Below are 20,296 nucleotides of genomic sequence, written 5' to 3' on the forward strand. Positions count from 1 at the left end.
AGGTGGAAAACTGCAGGACCCCAAAATCCACCTCTTGGGGTACAGAGTGGCAACAGCAGCAGCAAACCCTCAGGTCCAATCACACGCCAATGGGCACCATCACCAGCCTTACAGACCATGGTGAAGTTAGCACAGCATCTGATCTCAGGGACAGGGCACCCATGGAGCCACAGCAGCTCATCCTGCCCTGTGCAGCTCCCCCCGGATGAGATGGATCACTGGCAGCTGCCAGCCTGGGGGAGAGGCGCTCCCCAGCTAGGGTGACCAGATCCAGATGTCCTGATTTTATAGGGTCAGTCCCGATATTTGGGGCTTTGTCTTATATAGGCACCAATTACCCCCACCTAGAGTGACCAGACAGCAAGTGTGAAAAATCAGGATGGGGGGGAGGGGTAAAAGGAGCCAATATAAGAAAAAGACCCCAAAATTGGGACTGTCCCTATAAAATAGGGATATCTGCTCACCCTACCCCAACCCCCTGTCCTGATTTTTCACACATCTGGCTAACCCCAACCCAGCCCTCTGTTGACATTCCAATCCTGCCGAGGAAGTGCGTTACTTTCACTTTCATTCCTCAGCAGGCAGGCAGCCAGCCTCCTCCCCCCACCTATCCCCCAGCACCTCACCCAACCCAGCCCTGATGGAGCGGAGGGAGGAGAGAGAGAGGGATGCTCCTGGGGAGGAGGGAGAAAGGAGGGAGTGCTCCATGAGGCAGGGGAGGAAAAGAATGGATGTTATGGGGGACAACAAAAGATACTGGTTCCAGAGCCACAGAGTCTGCCTCACCTCACCTCAACCGGGGGGGAAAGAGTCACACACACAGGTGAGCTCCTTCCCCAACCACTACCCCCTCCCCTTCCCAGAGACCCTAGCAGTGAATTCCCTCCCTCAGACTGTGAAGAATTCTGCTCTCTCTAGGACCCAGCAGCCCTGCTCTTACATGCTCCACTGCTTCCCGTCTGTTTGGGCTCCCAGCAGAGTGGTGCCCCCAGGCAGGGTGGTACCCTACGCAGCTGCCTATTCTGCCTATGCTTAAGGACGGCCCTGCCTCGACCCCAGGTACCCCTTCTCTTCGGCAGTGACAGTACCTCAGTCAGACCAGGACCGAGCCGAATAGGCACTCCTAGTGGATCTGCACTTCCACTATCTAGTGATGAGGATGAAGAGAATCTTTATACGCCTTGTCATTTCTCCCCAAAACCATGACCCTCACACCAACAGCCATCTATGCAAGGGCAAAGCTGGCAGGGACAGCTATGGGTGCCACTGCCCGTTGTTATGCCACCCAGTTAGCCATACTGGGACACATTGGGCAATCTCCAGAGCCCAAAATCTTAAACTCTCCAACCCGCCAGCATCAAGAGCCACCCAGTCCCCGTCACCCATGAACCTACCACCATCGGAGGCCCAGGAGGAAGAGGGAGAAGAGCAAGCCAGAAGAGACTCTGAAGGCGACATACTGCCACTCACCTATATTTCATCCTCGTCCCTGGACGAAACAATTATGCCACAGCCTCCCACCACAGGAGATGACTTCAAGTCCTTCCAAAAGAGTTGCAGAATCCCTGGACATTTTTTTAGCAGAGCTGCCAGAGACCCAGCACAAACTTATTGACATCTTGCAGGCATCACCATCAGCAAAGATAGCTCTGCCCATCAACGCTACTATAATGGATCCTGCAAAGACAATATGACAGACACCTGCCATTGTCCCCACCCTCCTGTAAACTGTCAGATAGAAAATATTATGTACCAGCGAAAGGGGCTGAGCTCTTATTTACTCTCCGGGCTTCAAATTCACTGGTCATAGAGGCAGCAAACCAAAGGGAAAACAGCACTAGTCAAAAACCACCCCTTATGACAAAGACTGGAAAAGTCTTGACCTCTTTGGATGCAAAGCCTATTCCTCGGTCTCACTGCAATTTCGCATAGCAAACTACTCTGCTCTGTTGGCAAAATGCACTTACAACTCATTTAATGATTTCATTATTTCATAATTTAATTTCATTGAACAAATGTGGGAAGAATCAAAGGAGCAATACAAAGCTAACATTATGGAGGGCTCCTTAATTGCCCTGCAGGCCTCCCTTTATTCCGCTGGCCCGGCACTTTGTTCTGTTGCCACATCCGTGGTCATGCATCGAGCATCATGGCTCAACTCTCTGGATTTCCTAGGGAAGTACAAGCCAAAATTGAGGACCTGCCCTTGGGGGGGACGAAAACTATTTGTGGAACACACAAATGCATCTCTACATACCTTAAAGGACTCAAGAATCACCACAAGAAAAAACAGGGCAGATTTTATACCCAAAGCACTACAGACAAATGAGTGCTGGAAATTGTCAGAAGGTTTACTTTATCCCATTTATTTCTGTTCCCCTTACCCACCTACCTTCCCCATCCCTCTTCAGGGACCCCTCTCACAAAACCCTGTTGAACCAGGAATTAACTATGTCCTGCAACTAGGTGCTGTGGAAATAGTACCATTCCAACACAGGGGAAGAGGGTTTTATTCCTGTTATTTTCTCACACAGAAAAAGAACGGTGACTGGAGACCCATTCTGGATTTATGCAAACTCAACAATTTCATAAGGATACAGCACTTCAAAATGGTTACCCTGGTTAGAGAAAGGAGATTGGTTCTTGTCCCTCAGCCTACAAAATGCCTACTTTCATGTCACCATTCATCCAGCACACCAACGGTTTCAGCACTTCACACTAGGCAATCAGTATTACCAATACAAGGTACTATCCTTCAGCTTGCTGACAGCCCCAACGGTATTCTCCAAAGTCCTAGCCGTTGCGGCAGCTCACCTCTGCAGGTTAGGGGTAATGATCTTCCCATACTTGGACAACTGCCTCATAAGAGCACCAACTCAGCAGATGGCAGTACAAGCCACACAAACCACTATAACCCTCTTCACCAACCTTGGGTTTCAAATAAACATCCAAAAGTCCACCTTGGTCCCTGTCCAGCAACTAGAGTTTACAGGGGCTTATCTCGACTGCCTCTCAGCACAAGCGAGATTACCCCAACAGTGATTCCTCAACCTAACCAGGCTGATGATGATAATGTCAGACAGCCTCCAAACATCCGCCAGGGCCTGCCTACAACTCCTTAGGCATATGGCTGCTACAGTTTATGTAGTCAAACATGCCAGACTGCATATGAGATGCCTACAGGTCTGGCTCCGCACCTGCTATATACCACACAAGCATTCCCTTTACAAATGGCTCACTATGCCCCGCAGAGTGAAGGACTCCCTCGAGTGTTGGATGCAACCGCAAAACATCTGCTCGGGGTCCCATTTCAACAAAAAGCTCCCACTATAACAGTCACCACAAGTGCCTCCCTCGTGGGATGGGGAGCCCATCTGGACAACACCACCATCCAGGCCGCTGGACCCCAGCAGAAACCAACCTACAGATAAACACGTTAGAGCGCCAAGCAGTTACAAAAGCATGCAAACACTTCCTTCACCTTATCCACAACAATACCATCAAAGTCCTCATGGACAACACAACTTGCATGTTTTATATAAACGGATAGGGCGGAGCTCGATCATACCCTCTGTGCATTGAGGCACTACTCCTTTGGCAATGGTGCATATCCAACAAGATAGACATTTCTGCAGCTTACCTGCCAGGACTTCAGAACACGACAGCAGACCATCTGAGCAGACACTTTTCACAAACCCACGAGTGGGAGATAGACTACCCAACCCTTGAGTATTCAACCAGTGGGGATTCCCTACTGTTGATTTATTCGCAACAACTCACAATACAAAATGCCTTCAATATTGCTCCCGAGCGGGGCTCGGGCACCACTCACTGGGCGATGCCCTCTTTACAAAATGGGAAGCACCACTAAAGTACGTGTCCCTCCCCTCCAACCCACTGATTCCTCTGTTGAGCTGGGTTTTACACAAAATCAGACAAGACAAGGCCAGGCTCATGGCCCAGACAGATGTGGTTCCCATACTTAATACAGATGGCAGTGAAACTTTCTCGAACCCTTCTCAATTTCCTTACCTCCTGACACAGAACGGCAACCATGTAATTCACCCCAACCTAGTAGTTCTCTGTCTCAAGGCCTGGTTATTCCATGGCTAACAGGGCTGGATCAGGATTACTCTGAAGAGGTTAAAGACATTCTCTTGAAAAGTCGCAAACCAAGCACAGGCAAAACACATGCTCTTGGGTACATTTTTGCAGCTGGTGCAAGGCTCACCATATGTTTCCTCATTCTGCCCCTCTACCCAGAGTCCTGGACTATATATTATGCCTTAAAAAGGCAGGCCTCTCCAATAGCTCCATAAAGGTACACTTAGCAGTGATCACCTCACTACATGACAAGGTAGATGGAATCACGATCTTTGCTCATCCAACAACTAAACAGTTCTTAAAGGGCATGACCAACATCTACCCTCCCCTAAAACACCCTACTCTTATATGGGACTATAACCTCATGCTGTATACCCTCATGGGCAACCCCTTGCGATTTGCTCATTGCTACGTCTATCAATGAAGGTCTCCTTCCTTATTGTGATCGCTTCTGCAAGAAGAGTAGGGGAGCTAGGACCCTAATGACACACTTGCTGTATACCTCATTCACGCTGATCCTCTGGGCTAGAGAAGGAACTGGGGGTTGGTTGGCTGTGCATGCAAGGTAGGCACTCAGAGTGGTGGGAGATGGCTGCCTCGCATGCGCAGCCAACTGGGGCACTGCTGCTACAAATCTCCGATTATAAGCACAGGGAGCCAAGACACCTAAAGTGGAGCACCCACAGGGACATCTCGAAGAACTTCAATTACAGCACAGAATGAGTAACCTCTTTTATTATGGACAAAGTTTACACATATTAGAGAAATGATAGCTCCAAAAGGAATTTGCTGTAATATCAGTTGCCCATCTCTTGTACATTAATATTTACATCCAATCTAAATGGAATACTGATGGAAATCATGACAATATTTTATCTTCACATACAAGATTAAATGTTTCTGGGGATACTGGATTTAATTTTAAATCTATTACATTTCAGTTCAAAACTGATGGATGGGATTCTCTTTGCTTGGGGTCCCAGTTTGTAAGCAGTGTTAAAACCTAGTTTTCCAAATGATTAGCAGTATCTTTCTTTATTTGAGGAAGAGTTAAAAATTAAGATATAATAAAAACAGAATGTAGACAGAAATTTTTTTTTTAAACTGTGCTCCTGCATGTCCACTAGAGGGAGCATGTTAAATAACATAGTATTTTCCCAGAACTGTGCATGTTTTCCTTACTGGTGTAAATTAAATACAAGAAAACAAATCTAAATTCTAGTTTAAATGGGGGGGGAGGAGGGTGTTTAAAACAAATAGGAAAATACAAAATTGGTAGGAAAAAAATGGATGTTTTTTAAACTTCTCAGAAGATATTGCAGACAATATAGAGTAAAATATTTAAACACTAAAAGTACTTCGATGTCGCTATAAATGTTCTATATTAACTCAAATTCAAGTATAAATTGCTAACTCAAAGAAACATACACTAATTCAGCCTGTTCCTGTGTTCCTTTCCTTAATTTCAGTGGTAGTTCTGCCTTCATGAAGAGGACTACAAGATTAGGAACTGAAAGTAGCTAGTAAACTGTTTAGTGCTAACTTTCATTTAGATCTCAATTATAATATATCACTGAGAAAATGCTGGTATACCTTGTTCCCAACTGCACTGAATTCCATTATAGGTACCTTCATCATACAGGAGGAAATTCTATCCCTATTGAAATCAATGGCATAATTCCTGTTGACTGCAGTGGCACTAGGATTACACCCATGGGTCCCAGCTGCAATCCATACTTCTAATAGTTAGATGCATGTTGGAAAAAATCTAGCAGCCCCTTCTGTGGGCACATTACACCCCAAATGCAGCAGATACAGAGCACTTCTGTTTTAAAGGAAGAGTCCAAAAAGTGGAAAACCTCTAGAGCCCTCTTGTTTGCTGCAGACCCATGTTGTGTTTCAGCTCTTGTTGCAGGAGTGCACACAGTGGGTTTGTGACCAGTCTGGGACATGACAAGTGAGTCCATCAACAGGGTGAAAACCTTATGGGGAAGGCAATGGCAAAACAGCTAATCTCTACTGGAGCCCATGATAATTACATTCACAGCCTTGCTGCGCAAAAGTCCTATGTTATATCTTGGTGCTGTAGGGAGGGAAGGGTTCTGTTCCCTTCATCCTCAAAATATGTCCACAAATCCTATTGACTCAGTCTTTACGTAGGGAATTTCAACCATTGTGCTTTGGCTTCATTCAGGTAAGGTTCCCTGAAAGTACTGTTTATAATTTCCATGGAAGAAAAAATTAATTTATATATCTCAATTTGTAGTCAGTCTGAGAAATATCTTTACACTTTTAGCAAAAGCTGTCTGATATTTTTCAATAATTGTATTATTAATTTTAAAACTGTTTAAAGATGTTTGTCCTAAAAAAAATTTCCTCTCTTTGTCTATAGACCAGGTTATCAAAAATCCTTATGATTAAGAAGGAGCACATCAAGCAGTTAAGGGAGATGAACACAGAAGCAGAAAAACTGGTAAAAACATGTTACTTTTTCAGTTCTTGAATGGGTTTTGATATCCTGTTTTATAGGTATCTGCTACAATGAAAAATAATTTTCATGCAAATAGAGACAATAGTATTAAAAATCAGTGAGGAATAGATTATCATGTGGTTAAAGTACAGGTCTGGGTTCTGTTCCCGCCTGGGATATGACTTTGTGCAAATCATTATGGTCAAAATTTTCAAAAACGGTTTATCTTTAAATACAACTTCCTGAGGTTACAGAGGCTGCCTAACTCCACACACAGTGATGATCTGGAAGAGACGCAGCAGCTCCCATATAAGCTTTAACCTAGTGGTCAGAGTACTCACATGTGATGTGAGATACCACTGCCTTAGGTCACCCCACTGCCTGATGGAGAAGAGATTTGAACAACTATCTACAACCTCTCAGGGGAGTGTTGTAACCACTAGACTGTGGGATATCTGATGTGGGGCTATCTCATTCTTGCCTTTTGAAATTGTTTCATCTTAGCTAAATAATTAGATATTGACTGGGACAGAGAGCAAGTGAGAATGATTCTATAGTCCAGTGGTTAGGGCACTTGGCCGAACGGTGGCAGATACCTGTTCAGATCCCTTTTCCTCATGAAACAGAATGTGGACTTGAACTAGTGCTCTCTTACGTTCTAGGTGAATACCCTATATGTTGCCCTATAGGTTATATGGGAGGGCCTCCTTCAGCTGTTTTGTGTAAATCTAAGCAGCCTCTGAGCACACCTTCCAGATCAGGCTCAGCATCTGAGGTACGCAGAGGGCTGAGATTACACCATTCTCATAAGCATCTCTCATTTGCTAGCTTAGGCAGCTCCCCACCTGGCTTTTGTAAACAACATTCTAGGCCACCTGTCACTCCAGTTGCATTGTGTAGGGAGCCTAGACACCTAATTCAGGCTTTGCTGATCACAACGTTATCCCTATGATTACCTAGGTGCCTAAAAGTTACAATGCTGAGCACTGCAATGCTTAATGCCAAAGTCCCTTTGAGGACCCAGACCTAAGTGCTTAAAATTTTGCACAAAGCATTTAAGGTATTTAATATGGATAAAAGATTTCTTCTCTCTGCCTCCTTCCTGCCCCGTAGCCACCTGTGGGCACAAGTACGCTCACTCTCTCTCCATTCTCTGCTTCCCCATTCCTGTGTCCACTGTCTCCTTCTCCTTCCCCACACCCACATCCCATTCTTCAATGCTGGCATTATTATTTCACTCTCCTGTGCATTAACTGTGCTTTGTCTTAATTTTTTTAAAGAAAATTGTTTCTGCTATACAGTTTAATCATTAAAATCTATGCAGCTATAGCAAAAAGGATTAAAATAAATTACATGTAAAGTTTGTCATTATTTTTAAATCTAATGCTGAAAAATACCGCTTTTTAAAGTTTGTTTTAAAAATTTAACTAAAAGTCTGACACTTATACAAAAATAAACTATAAAGGCCTTCTCTCATTACAAGAAGGTGACTGCCTTAAAATATGAACATAACTTAAATACTAAATCACAAATTAAACTTAATGAGGACAGAAGAAATGAGAGACATCAGAAGGAAAATAAAGAATATTGGGACAAACAAAGAAGCAGCAGGAGGGAAGGGGAACAATGATATATATTCAATTTGATATATTTAGGTGTGTTTAGCCTAGATAGGGATATGAGATATTTTGAATCTCCTCCGTTATTCATTACTTTGTAAATAAGCCTCTTATACAGTAACTTTTGTGAAAGTTCATGGCTATTCTGATAAAACTAAAGGAGGTGATACCTTTCCAGTGGGCTACGTTCTTAGCCTGTCTTCAGTCAGTTTCTGCCTTTAAAATGTATTTCATTTAATCAAAAATCTTTTCTCAAACACTTGCCACTCTTGAACATGACCAAAATAATATACACATTTAAATACTTTTGTGAATTCTTTAAAGACTTTATCAATTAGCTAATTTTGATATAATAATTTTTGGTTAAAGTGAAACAGAATGACATGATGGGTTTTCGTTAAAGGGGAATCCTTTTGTACCATGTTATAAGTTAGTGACCAGTTTAATATATAGTAAGTGGAACTGCTTAACCAAACTCAAAGCAAGTCCTAAATGAGTACATTAGTGTCTGGCAATAATGCTAGTTTCTAAATGACACAATGCAAAGGGTTCCTTAACAGGGGTTACTAATACACACAATTGTACATTTTTAGTTTCATTGTTTTGAAGGGAACAGTTAGTTGTATCTGCCACAGTTATCTAAACAATACATAAGCCACTTAAATTCATTTAGCTAAGTACATTAATGGTTTTCAACCTGTGGTCTGCAGACCATTAGGTGTCCACAGACTATGGCCTTGGCTACACTGGCGCTTTACAGGGCTGCAACTTTCTCGCTCAGGGGTGTGAAAAAAACACCCCACTGAGCGCTGCAAGATACAGCGCTGTAAAGCGCCAGTGTAAACAGTGCCGCAGCGCTGGGAGCGCGGCTCCCAGCACTGCAAGCTAATCCCCATGAGGAAGTGGAGTACGTGCAGCGCTGGGAGAGCTCTCTCCCAGCACTGGCGCTGCGACCACACTCACACTTCAAAGCGCTGCCGCGGCAGCGCTCCCACGGCAGCGCTTTGAAGTTTCGAGTGTAGCCAAGCCCTTAGTCTAAGAAGTCCACAAAAGGTTACTGTTACCATAGAACAGTAATTTTCAACGTGTGGTCCACAGACCCTTGGGGGTCTTCAGACTATGCCTAACATCTCCAAAGGGGTCCATACCTCCATTTCAAACTTTTTTCGGGGTCCGCAAATGAAAGAAGGTTGAAAACCACTGAGCTAAGTTGTTTGTATTTTGGAGAAATAGTAGAACAAATGTTGGTGAAAAGGATTGGTGTATAAATTCTTCTACTTAAAATTTCACAGGAAGGACAAGATAAAGGTGAAAGTAGTCATTTAAGGGAAGCATCTAGACAGTAAAGTGCAACTTTAGTAAATACAGATGTATAGTGTTTGTGATTTATAAACTTCATATGCTTTATTGTCTTCTCCACAGAAATCCTATTCTATGCCAATCAGTATTGAGTTTCAGAGAAGATATGCAACTATTGTTCTAGATCTGGAACAACTGAATAAGGACCTAAACAAAGTTTTGCATAAGGTTCAGCAGTACTGTTATGAGGTAATATGTTGCTAACCTCTTAGTTTATTTGAGTTGTGTTTAACATATAAATAAGTCAACTGAAATGTCATATATAGAAAAAGACCATTTAGAGACAAATGCCAAAATTTAAGTAACTGGAGTCTTATATGCTTTCACCTCTTTCTTTCCGAACATCAGTAACTCTCACTGATTTCAGTGGACAGTTTTGGTTAAAAGTATGAGGGCCTGGTTATTTCTGCAGGCTCTTCACTTATGAAACTCCCTTTAAAGTTGATTACCAGTTCTCACACACAACAGCTGTAGAATCAGACCCTTAATCTTTACTTCTAACTCTATCTGTGTAGCTTGCTCCAGACCAAGGCCTCCAGCCTGCAGACCAGCCAACAGATCTGAGGCGCCGATGTGAAGAAGAAGCTCAGGAGATAGTTAGACAAGCAAATGCATCAACAACAGGACATCTTTGTGTGGAAAATGAAAACCTGACAGATCTGATCTCTAGACTTACAGCAATATTACTGCAGATTAAGGTAAATTGTTTACTAAAAATTTCTAATGTTTCCTCTCAAATAATAAACAAAAATTTAAAGCCTTGGCAGCCCATAGGCATCACTCAAATTTCTCTCTTGAACTAAGTCAAAACATGAATTGTATTTGAGAGAAATTACAATTATGTAGTAGAATTGTAAATTAAATTCTAAATTTGTTTCTTAATTTTCTCTAGTGTCTAGCAGAAGGAGGTGACCTGAATTCCTTTGAATTTAAATCACTAACAGATTCATTAAATGACATCAAGAATTCAATAGATTCTTCTAATATCAGGTATTAACTTTTAATAATGATACATGCATGTAGGGAAAAAAATGTATCTTTCATGATTAACTATTCTTAACACACTTCAGAGGTTAAATGTTTCTGTATTTATATAATTGAGTCTAATTCTACAGTTCTTATAAGAATAGTCCTATTGAAAAAGGCTACCTAACTTCTCTAGATGTGAAAAGAATATTAAAAATTTATTTAAATCAATCCAGTATAAACTAGAATCTCCTTTGCCATTCAGTCTTTCAAACTGTACGTTTAATTTGGACAAGTAGTTATTGATGTATGTAATTGTTTTTAAAGAAGATTTAAATTAGGGCTGTCAAGCGATTAAAAAAATTAATCATGTGATAAATATTTTTGGATGTTTTCTACATTTTCAAATATATTGATTTCAATTACAACACAGAATACAAAGTATACAGTGCTCACTTTACATTTATTTTTATTACAAATATTTGCACTGTAAAAAACAAAAGAAATAGTATATTTCAATTAACCTAATACAAGTACTGTAGTGCAATCTCTTTATCATGAAAGTTGAACTTACAAATGTTGACTTATGTACAAAAAATAACTGCATTCAAACATAAAACAATGTAAAACTTTAGAATCTACAAGTCCACTCAGTCCTACTTCAGCCAATCACTCAGAAAAACAAGTTTGATTACAATTTGCAGGAGATAATGCTGCCCACGTCATGTGTACAATATCACCTGAAAGTGAGAACAGGCGTTCTCATGGCACTATTGTAGCCAGCATCGCAAGATATTTATGTGCCAGATGCACTGAAGATTCATATGTCCCTTCATGCTTCAACCACCATTCTAGAATATATGTGTCCATACTGATGACGGGTTTTGGTTGATAATGATCCAAAGCAGAGCTGACTGATGCATGTTCTTTTCATCATCTGAGTCAGATGCCACCAGCAGAAGGTTGATTTTCTTTTTGATTGTTTCAGGTTCTGTAGTTTCCGCATTGTAGTGTTGCTCTTTTAAGACATTTGAAAGGATTCCTCACACCTTGTCCCTCATAGATTTTTGGAAGGCACTTCAGATTCTTAAACCTTGGGTCAAGTGCTGTATCTGTTCTTAGAAATCTCACATTGGTGCCTTCTTTGTGTTTTGACAAAACTGGTGAGTCATCATCCGAGACTGCTATAACATGAAATATATGGCAGAATGCAGATAGAACAGAACAGAAGACATACAATTTTCCCCCAAGAAGTTCAGTCACAAATTTAATTAAGGCATTATTTTTTTAACAAGCATCATCAGCATGGAAGCATGTCCTCTGGAATGGTGGCTGAAGCACGAAGGGGCATATGAATGTTGAGCATATATGGTACGTAAATACTTTGCAACACCAGCTACAAAAGTGCCATGCAAACGCCTGTTCTCACTTTCAGGTGATATTGTAAGTAAAAAGCAGTCAGCAGTATCTCCCATAAATGTAAGCAAACTTGTTTGTCTTACCAATTGACTGAACAAGAAATAGGACAGAATAGACTTGTAGGCTCTAAAGTTTTTTACATTATTTTGGTTTTGAGTGCAGTTATGTAACAAAAAAAAATTCTACATTTGTAAGTAACACTTTCATGACAAAGAGATTGCACTAAAGTACTTATCTGACGTGAACTGAAAAATACTTTATCATTTTTACAGTGCAAATATTTGTAATCAAAATAATAATATAAAGTGAGTACTGTGCACTTCATATTCTGTGTTGTAATAGAAATCAATATATCTGAAAATGTAGAAAAACATCCAAAAATACTTAAACAATAGAATACCAATTGAAATTTATTAACAGTGTGATTAATGTTTTTAATCGCAGTTAATTTTTTTGAGTTAATCGCATGAGTTAACTGCGATTAATCGACAGCCCTAATTTAAATATTAAAAGAAAAATTATCACTTTTTTCCACTAGTAAATGTATTCTAAATTCTCTAAAGAGAAAAGGCATCCTTTATTATAGTAGTTTTTTCTCCTTTGGAAAACTACACTCTTAACTAAACTTCACTATAAGCAGAATTACAAATCACACATTCTTTATACTTCATCATCAGAAACCACTGTATTCATATATTTCCATGAACTCAATCATGCAAAACCTATACACTGGCCTTTCTAAACTTTTACTACTTCCTATTTCATACCTTGGCTTGAAGACAGTTGGTGTTCATTATAGTCATGTTCAGGTGTGATAAGTTAATAAATTGAGTCTTAAAATGTGAGATTTAACCATTCTTTCTTTTCTTTAGTTGTTTTCAGAATAATGTTGAGATCCATGTTGCACACATTCAGAGTGGCCTGAGCCAGATGGGAAATTTACATGCCTTTGCAGCCAATAACACCAACAGAGACTGAAAAAGCTGTCTATTTCAAGTGTATAGCATGTAATTCTGTGAAATCCTCTTCCTTTACATAGGCTTCACCAAATGTCCTAACTTTGGGAGGATAAGGGAAAAGAAAACCTCTAAAAAGGCCATTTTAGGTAAACTGTACTGCTTCTTAAGAAATCAGCATTACTGGCCTGCGTACATTAGATTTTTGCCATTTGTTATATACATACAGTAGTTTTACTAAGAGCTAACTTCTATTAGTAACTACATTTTTTATTTTAAACTGAAAGTATATGCATATGCTTTCATACAATTTCAACTAAGAATATATCAACTTTATTTTTTAAAGTTTGGGTAAATTCTGCCCAACTCATGCAGATGACTTTACTGATGTGTTGAAGACAATGAAGAGGAAATGGTACAAATCAGTGGCTGTCTGGCAGTCCTTTGTTCTTGAAAGCTACAGTTCTAGTATCTGTGAGTCACCATCTCAGACTTTAGTCTACGGTGTGGTGAAGCAGTATGTGTATTCCTGACCTTATGAAACAGCAGCAGAATATGGACAGAAAATAAATGAGAGTGAATAGATATTGTACACTTGGATACTGGCTGCTCTATAAATCAGTTAATATCTTTTTGGAATGTTTAATTTATCATAACTTATATAAGGAGTCTAATGAAGGAATAGAAAAACATAACTGCTAAATTCCCAGGAACATATGTGCTATGGCTTTTTCCCTTTATACAGGGCAAAAGGTCCTGTAATTGATATTTTATACAAATGACTGATAACATATTGGTTTTCCATTTTTATTGTTTGCACAACTTTCAACTTAGATAACTGGTTATTCAACCATTCCCAACATATATAAATAAAAAGATTTTGATAACAAATGAGATAACCAGTGTTGTGAACTGTTTTTAAAAAATGCCTCCAAGTGTATTCTGGAATGTTAATCTTGTAAAAAAGTGGTTATTGGATTGTTTGTTTAATAGTCTTGTAAAGCTTCAGTGTAATAAATTGTTTCCGGATTTGAATGTTCAGAGATAGCGGTAGAGATGTTTTGATTCTTTTGGATGCCTCATGAAATGAGGTCTTTTATATGTTAATGTATAAAGAGAATGTAAACATTATTTTCAATTTTGGAATTTTGTATAGTTTAAAAAAATGCTTCTGTATTGTGATGGTATTGTGCCACTGCAAAACTTTAGTGCAGAGTTTATATTTAGCTAAATTTGTTCTGTTAATTAAGAAATCCACAAATCTTTTATTCTCAATTACATTTCTAATTCTGAATAAATTGACCTATGAGAGTTGATATATTTTACAAAAATGCAAACTTCTTGCACATAAAGGTAGGTCTAATTTCATTTGAACAGAAAAAATGTTGATAATTTAATTTACAAAAATGCAGCATTTTGTTTGCTTGGCAATGTGAGTGTTTTAGGAGAGATTTTAAAAACTACAAGGGAAATTACAGAGGAGTACTAAGTGGTAATCCCAATGAATTGCACATGAAAATCTACATATCTAAACCTAAATTTCTCATTTTGTGAGGATTTACCCTAGAATATTTTTATATGCTTTCCCTTTCCCCCCTACTTCTCTGTTACTTTGTGGTGTTATCTTCCATCTGGTAAAGTGTCCTCTGCCAGAACCAATCAGCCACATTCTTCGAATTAACAGTAGGGTTAACCACAAAGTGCTCAGTCTTTCCCACTGCATCAAGGTACTTACTGACTGATGTCAGTGGGACTACTTGCATGTTTGGATGAGGACTTTAGTATACTAAATATCAGGCTGCCAAATAGGCAATGTCTACATAATATAGATGCTCTTATCAAATATAAAGAGAGACATATTTTCATCACAATACCACAATCTTATCTCTGAGTGATGATAGCATTGTTTTTATATATTATCTTGATTTTGATGTCTAAATATGTTCTTTCAAAGAATACAGAAAATATCAATTGAAAGTTGTTGGGTTTTTTTGTTGAATTACCTATAATTGCTGTGGGATGGAGTAATATATTTATTGTAATAGGAAAAACTGTATAATATCGATTTTTATGGTAAAACTATGCATGTGCACTTGTATTTGAAGGTTGAACAATGTGTGTATTTAATGTGAACTTAAATGAATTGTGTACATTACTCTTCCGAAAGGATGTCATGTTTAAATCTTGAGATCACTAACGTAAGAATAATATTTATGTAGGATCCGATTGTTGTGTTGTGATGAAATATGCATCCTAGAATTCCCCCACAATCATTAAGAAATGATAGTGCCTCTTCCCTGTACGGTTTTGAGGTGGTCATGTGTTGTTGGGGGCTCTGGCCCTAAGACCCACCACACTTTCCACCACTTTAAGTTCTCCCTGCAGCAGTGGAACAAGTTAGTAGTTTGGAAGAACTCAACCAGTTTGCTTTATACCTTTTATTTTTATTCAGTTTTCAGGCAGTAATGATCCCATTTCAATTTCAAGTCTTTCTCTTTCCCTCTTCTCCATTGTGGGATTGCCTGTGCATTGAAGCTTCAACCCTCTGGTCCTCCAGTTCAATAGCTCTGCTGGGCTCTCTGTGCACTCCTCTAAAGAGAGTACACAGCAGCAGAGAAGCACCCATGCTCAGTCAAGGCCAACAGAGCCACATACTTTCCTTCCTTTGCATGTTTTTATACTACAACTGCAAGGCTGATAAGGCAAAACAGAGGAAGAAGGTCCCAAAACTAAGGGGAAATGTCTGTCCTCCAAACAGAATTTGAAGCTGGGCTTCTCCTACTCTCCTCTTTAGTGGACCTCATGCGATATGTATTGGAACACCCAAGTAACACTAAAACGTTAAGTTAAACCACAGGGAAATCTCATATGTTACAGGAACCATCACTGGTACCAAAGGGTGGTACAGCAGTTGCTCCAAAGATGAAAGACATAGTCACCCTTTTAGAAGGGGACTTATGCCCAAAAGATCCCATAGTCCACGAGACTAAGGGTAGGTCTGTACTGTTTCCCAAGCTTTGTAAGCAGCTAAGCAGGCATCATTAGCAACATGGATCAGCTTGACCAAGGGGGAGTGGTATTCTTCTGAGTTCTGCCCACTTAAGACTCCGAAGTGAAATGCCACTTACATCATGCAGATGTTCAAAATATTATTAGGTGGCCACTGCTGGGCTGATCTTCTTCTTGGAGTGACTCAGATTACCTGCTGATCTCCTTGGGCTTAGATCACCCTTACAATTATCTTGCAGGTCTTCACTGGATCCCTTTGCTTGACTTCTCCTTGGTGGAACTTGGAAGCCCTGCTGGGCTCTGCAGGATTGGCTATCCGTTGGTAATGCTCAGATTATTTCCTGGGCCCCTACTTTTTCCCTCTGACTTGTTGGAACCACAGGTCAGACTGTGGGGTAAATGTAAAGCTTATCTACAGAATTTAACTATATTGGTTAGAAAGTGAAATAGTTGCAACCTTTAATGTGGAAACAGCAACAGCAATAGCAATAGAAAAGTGCTTATTGATAAAGCTTATTTCAGTAAATGTACTGAAATTTGATATAACTGCATCTACAATAGGGGGTGCAACTGATTTAAGTATACCAAAGAGTCTATGCACTGTTTTTGTACTGATTTAATTGTTGTAGTCCAATATAGTTACATCAGTACAAAAAGTGCATTCAGACCAGACCTAAGTGGTTGTACTCTACCAAGTGCAGTCCACTCCTAATGCCAAAAAAGTTGTCTTTCCAAGTACTGCAGATCTTCATCTGATCACTTCTCTCTTTTTCTTACATGCTTTGACCAGCAAGGAAATAGAAATGTTCCCATTTAAATTGTCATCTTTGGACATCTGAATTAACACCTGAATGAAATTAAAACTAAATGAAGTGAAAGAGCTATTGTTTCAGGCTTTCTGACATACTCAGGCGTTACTGCTTCAGTTTACATTTAGTTCACATTTGGAAAAATATCTCTTCAATCATGAGGGCTAGACTCTTTTCTTCAAGAAGACCTACATTCTGGGGCACAAAATAGCCAAAATTTGCTGGGTCACCAAGTCTCTGCAAGCCCCTAATTCAAGCCCTTATTAAAAGCCTCATATCTTTCAAGAAGAGCTATACCATGGAGTGACAATCTAAAGACCAGGAATTAGACTTGTCATTGATAAAGATCTGCTTGGTGGAAACCAAATAGCTTAGTTGCTTCCAAGTAGCTTTCTTGGTCTACAAGTCTGATTCTCACTTTATGTACAAGAGGTTCCAGGTTCAAATGCTTGACAACTCTTTTTCATATACATATCGGTCATGTTTATCTCATTCCATCCAAAACACCAGGGCCTCATAGCCTCAAAATGGCCCTTCCCAAGACAATTAAATCCTGCTTCACTTGGACACTCTGGATGATCTGGTGGTCCCTTCTGGCCTTAAACTATATGACTGTGCTTCTGGGAAGTCCATTCCCTGAGGAGAATCAAGACTCACCCTACAAGGCTCCTAGGGGACAATGAACAGGAAATGTGGAGGGCATGGATCATGGTATTCATTCATACATTTATTGAACTCTACAAAAGAGGTTTCTCTTCTTTTGTGGAGGCATCCATTTGATTACCAAATAATTGCGTAATTTTAAAAATTGTCTTATGAAGGAATTTATATATTCTACCTTAATGAAAACAAAATTAATAATTCTGCTTTACTTCTTCCCTCCTCACTTACGTGATACACTGTTACCTTCCACTTGCTATTGGATGGACTATATAGTAGAATGGAAAATTTCTACTAAAAGATAGCTAAGCACAATATGAACATCATCTCTAATACACTTACCTTTACACAATTTCATCAGTCTGGAAACCTAAAACACATTCTGGCAATCAAGACAACTGCTAGGGTAGGTCAGATTGAGATGGAATTACTAGAAAGGAAAGTGCCGGGCAATTTCCTTTCTAGTAATTCCATCTCAATCTGACCTACCCTAGCAGTTGTCTTGATTGCCAGAATGTGTTTTAGGTTTCCAGACTGATGAAATTGTGTAAAGGTAAGTGTATTAGAGATGATGTTCATATTGTGCTTAGCTATCTTGAGTATCTCTGCAGCTTTGGAAGAACTCTTCTGGTGGCAGGAAGTGAAGGACAGATTTTATTCCTGGTGCTTCTGACAAAAAAAAAACTTGAGAATTCTGCAGAAAAAAGGCTTAGTCCATTCATTAGGATTCTGGGGGATACTACTACTTGAAAGAAATGATTGGGTAAGAAATCTTCCATTTCTTTATACTTAATAAAACATACACTAGTCTTATCATGTGGGAAGTATAAGTTTAATGATATCCTTACCTACTCATTTAATTACTTTTAAGTGCCTGGGCTTTCTAAATGATGTGAGAGGTTACTATAATATTGTCACTTAGCAATTGTTAATGGTATTTTAAACAAAGTTCACTGATTTTGGAATTTCCGCAGATTTTTTTGACATCCTTCATTTTTTCCTGCTAGGTAAGTAAATTAAGACCATTTCAAATAGATGAAATGCATGTGTTATAAGATTACTAAATTGAATTAGCTCTGTGGTCAAAACTACTAATGGCTCCTAAAGAGACCTGCCTCATTCAGTGTACACTGTATAAAGCATATTACTATGGAACTCAGCCCTTGGTCCATACTGGTTTCCAGCCGTGAACAGCCAGCAAAAATCTCTGTTAGTGTAGATGCTATAAGCCACAATTTTTACCCAGGTGGCTTACCCCTGCTTGAAATTGGGGGACGTTTTACCATTGTAAGCTGCTGTTTATAGTAGCTTTACCTGTGTAGCCTCAACTGGCAAAAAAATTTTAAATCAAGATTGAAAGTTTTTCTAAAAGATATACTCTGGTTCAAACAGGAATTATTCCAGGGAAGATCTATGGGCTGTTATACAGAAAGAGCAGATGATCACAGATGTCCCTTTAGCCATGGAATCTGTAATCATTTACATAGCATAGCTATGCTGGCAGCTGGCCATCAATGGCTACAGCCAGGACAAATGACCTATTTAAACAATTCCTTAGTAACCCCCTCAACAAATATTTCTAATAATGCTCTGTATTTACACACAGCTTTTCCGTCTGTAGATTTCAGAGTATATTAAAAAGGTAAGCATTATTATTTTAAGTTGGCCCAATTAGATACAGAGATTTGAAGTTGTTGCACAAGCAGCACCATGGTCTAGTGGATAATTATGGGTCTTCGAACTGATTTCTCAGGAGCTGTTACTAACTCTGCCACCACCTGCATGTGTAGCGTTTGGCAAGTCATTTAAAAATGTAGGCCCAGGTTCTCTGTTTAGCAGGACTACCACATGTCACAGCAGAGAAGCAAGGGAGTCATCGGAGACAGTTGTGACTTCTTGATTCCCTGTCTAGTTTTATGCTAGCCCCAACCTCAGTGTAGTTTAGAGCAACCCAGGGATCTCTAAACTATGCCACATAGCAATAGTTCCCAAAGAGTCGTCAGCCCTCCAGGGATTTTTTTGAATGTAGCATGCTACAGACATACTGCCTCCCCTTAGTCCAAGAATAGGATTGCCATAGGAGCTGTCTACACTGGCAACAGAGTCATTAGGGGTTCCCCCACAAGAGGGTCATCAAGGCCTCTTTGTGCCAAAAGAGTGGTGGCAAGGCAAAGGGGACAAAGTGCAAGAGAGACTCTAGCCCTTCCTTTATTTCCTCACTCCAGCTGAAAATGAACCTTGTGCACAGTCACCCTAGGCCAGGGGTGGCCAAACTGTGGGTTATGAGCCACATGCGGCTTTTACTATTAGAATGTGGCTAGTGGAGCTCCCCCCCCCCCACCTCAGTTCTCCACCTATTAGACTGAGGGGGGAGCTTGGGACCTCTGCCTTGCAGCAGGGTGGTGGGGTAGGGGCTTCTGCCCAGTGGGGTGGGGGGGGTTGTTTCAGGGCTTCAGCCCAACAGGGCACACCTGCCAGGCTGTGGGGCTTCAATGGCAGCAGGGCTGAAACCCCAAGCCCCATCAGACATCTCCTGCAGGGCTGAAGATCTGACTTTAAACTTCTGAAGATTGGTGTATGCGGCTCAGAGGGCCAGTAAGTTTGGCCACCCCTGCCGTCAGCCAAGATATGATTTGGGTGGGGAATGTAGCAGAAATAATGTGACCCTGGAGGTTTTTTTCACTGTTGAAAAGCTCCTCCAGGCCAGTTTGGAGGAAGGACAGGTGACAGAATTCCCAGTCACCTTATCTGAGGTTACAGGAACAGTTGGTTTACCTAGATAGCTGCTATTACAGATCTGTTGTGGGAAATCTTCATTAATTCTTGAAGATATTCTGATGTTTAAAATTTTAAACTTAGAATTTGCTTTAAGCATAGGTTCAGCTTACACTGGCTTTTCACCTGTGGGAATTTTCCCCATACTAG

General features: G+C 40.2%; 1 protein-coding gene across 2 annotated transcripts in view; it reads left to right on the forward strand.

Annotated features, from left to right (window-relative positions):
* Positions 1 to 14,209, forward strand: part of LIN9 (lin-9 DREAM MuvB core complex component) — a 64,462-nt gene extending 50,253 nt beyond the window's left edge. For both annotated transcript variants that reach the window (XM_032766507.2, XM_032766508.2), the window contains 5 exons: positions 6,497 to 6,577; positions 9,616 to 9,741; positions 10,068 to 10,250; positions 10,445 to 10,542; positions 12,810 to 14,209. In XM_032766507.2, coding sequence (XP_032622398.1) covers positions 6,497 to 6,577; positions 9,616 to 9,741; positions 10,068 to 10,250; positions 10,445 to 10,542; positions 12,810 to 12,915 — 594 coding nt within the window. In that variant the 3' untranslated portion in view covers positions 12,916 to 14,209. The remainder of the gene's footprint in view (positions 1 to 6,496; positions 6,578 to 9,615; positions 9,742 to 10,067; positions 10,251 to 10,444; positions 10,543 to 12,809) is intronic.
* The last annotated feature ends 6,087 nt before the right edge of the window (positions 14,210 to 20,296 follow it).

The sequence above is a fragment of the Chelonoidis abingdonii genome, chromosome 3, assembly GCF_003597395.2.
Source record: "Chelonoidis abingdonii isolate Lonesome George chromosome 3, CheloAbing_2.0, whole genome shotgun sequence".
NCBI classification, from domain to species: Eukaryota; Metazoa; Chordata; order Testudines; family Testudinidae; genus Chelonoidis; species Chelonoidis abingdonii.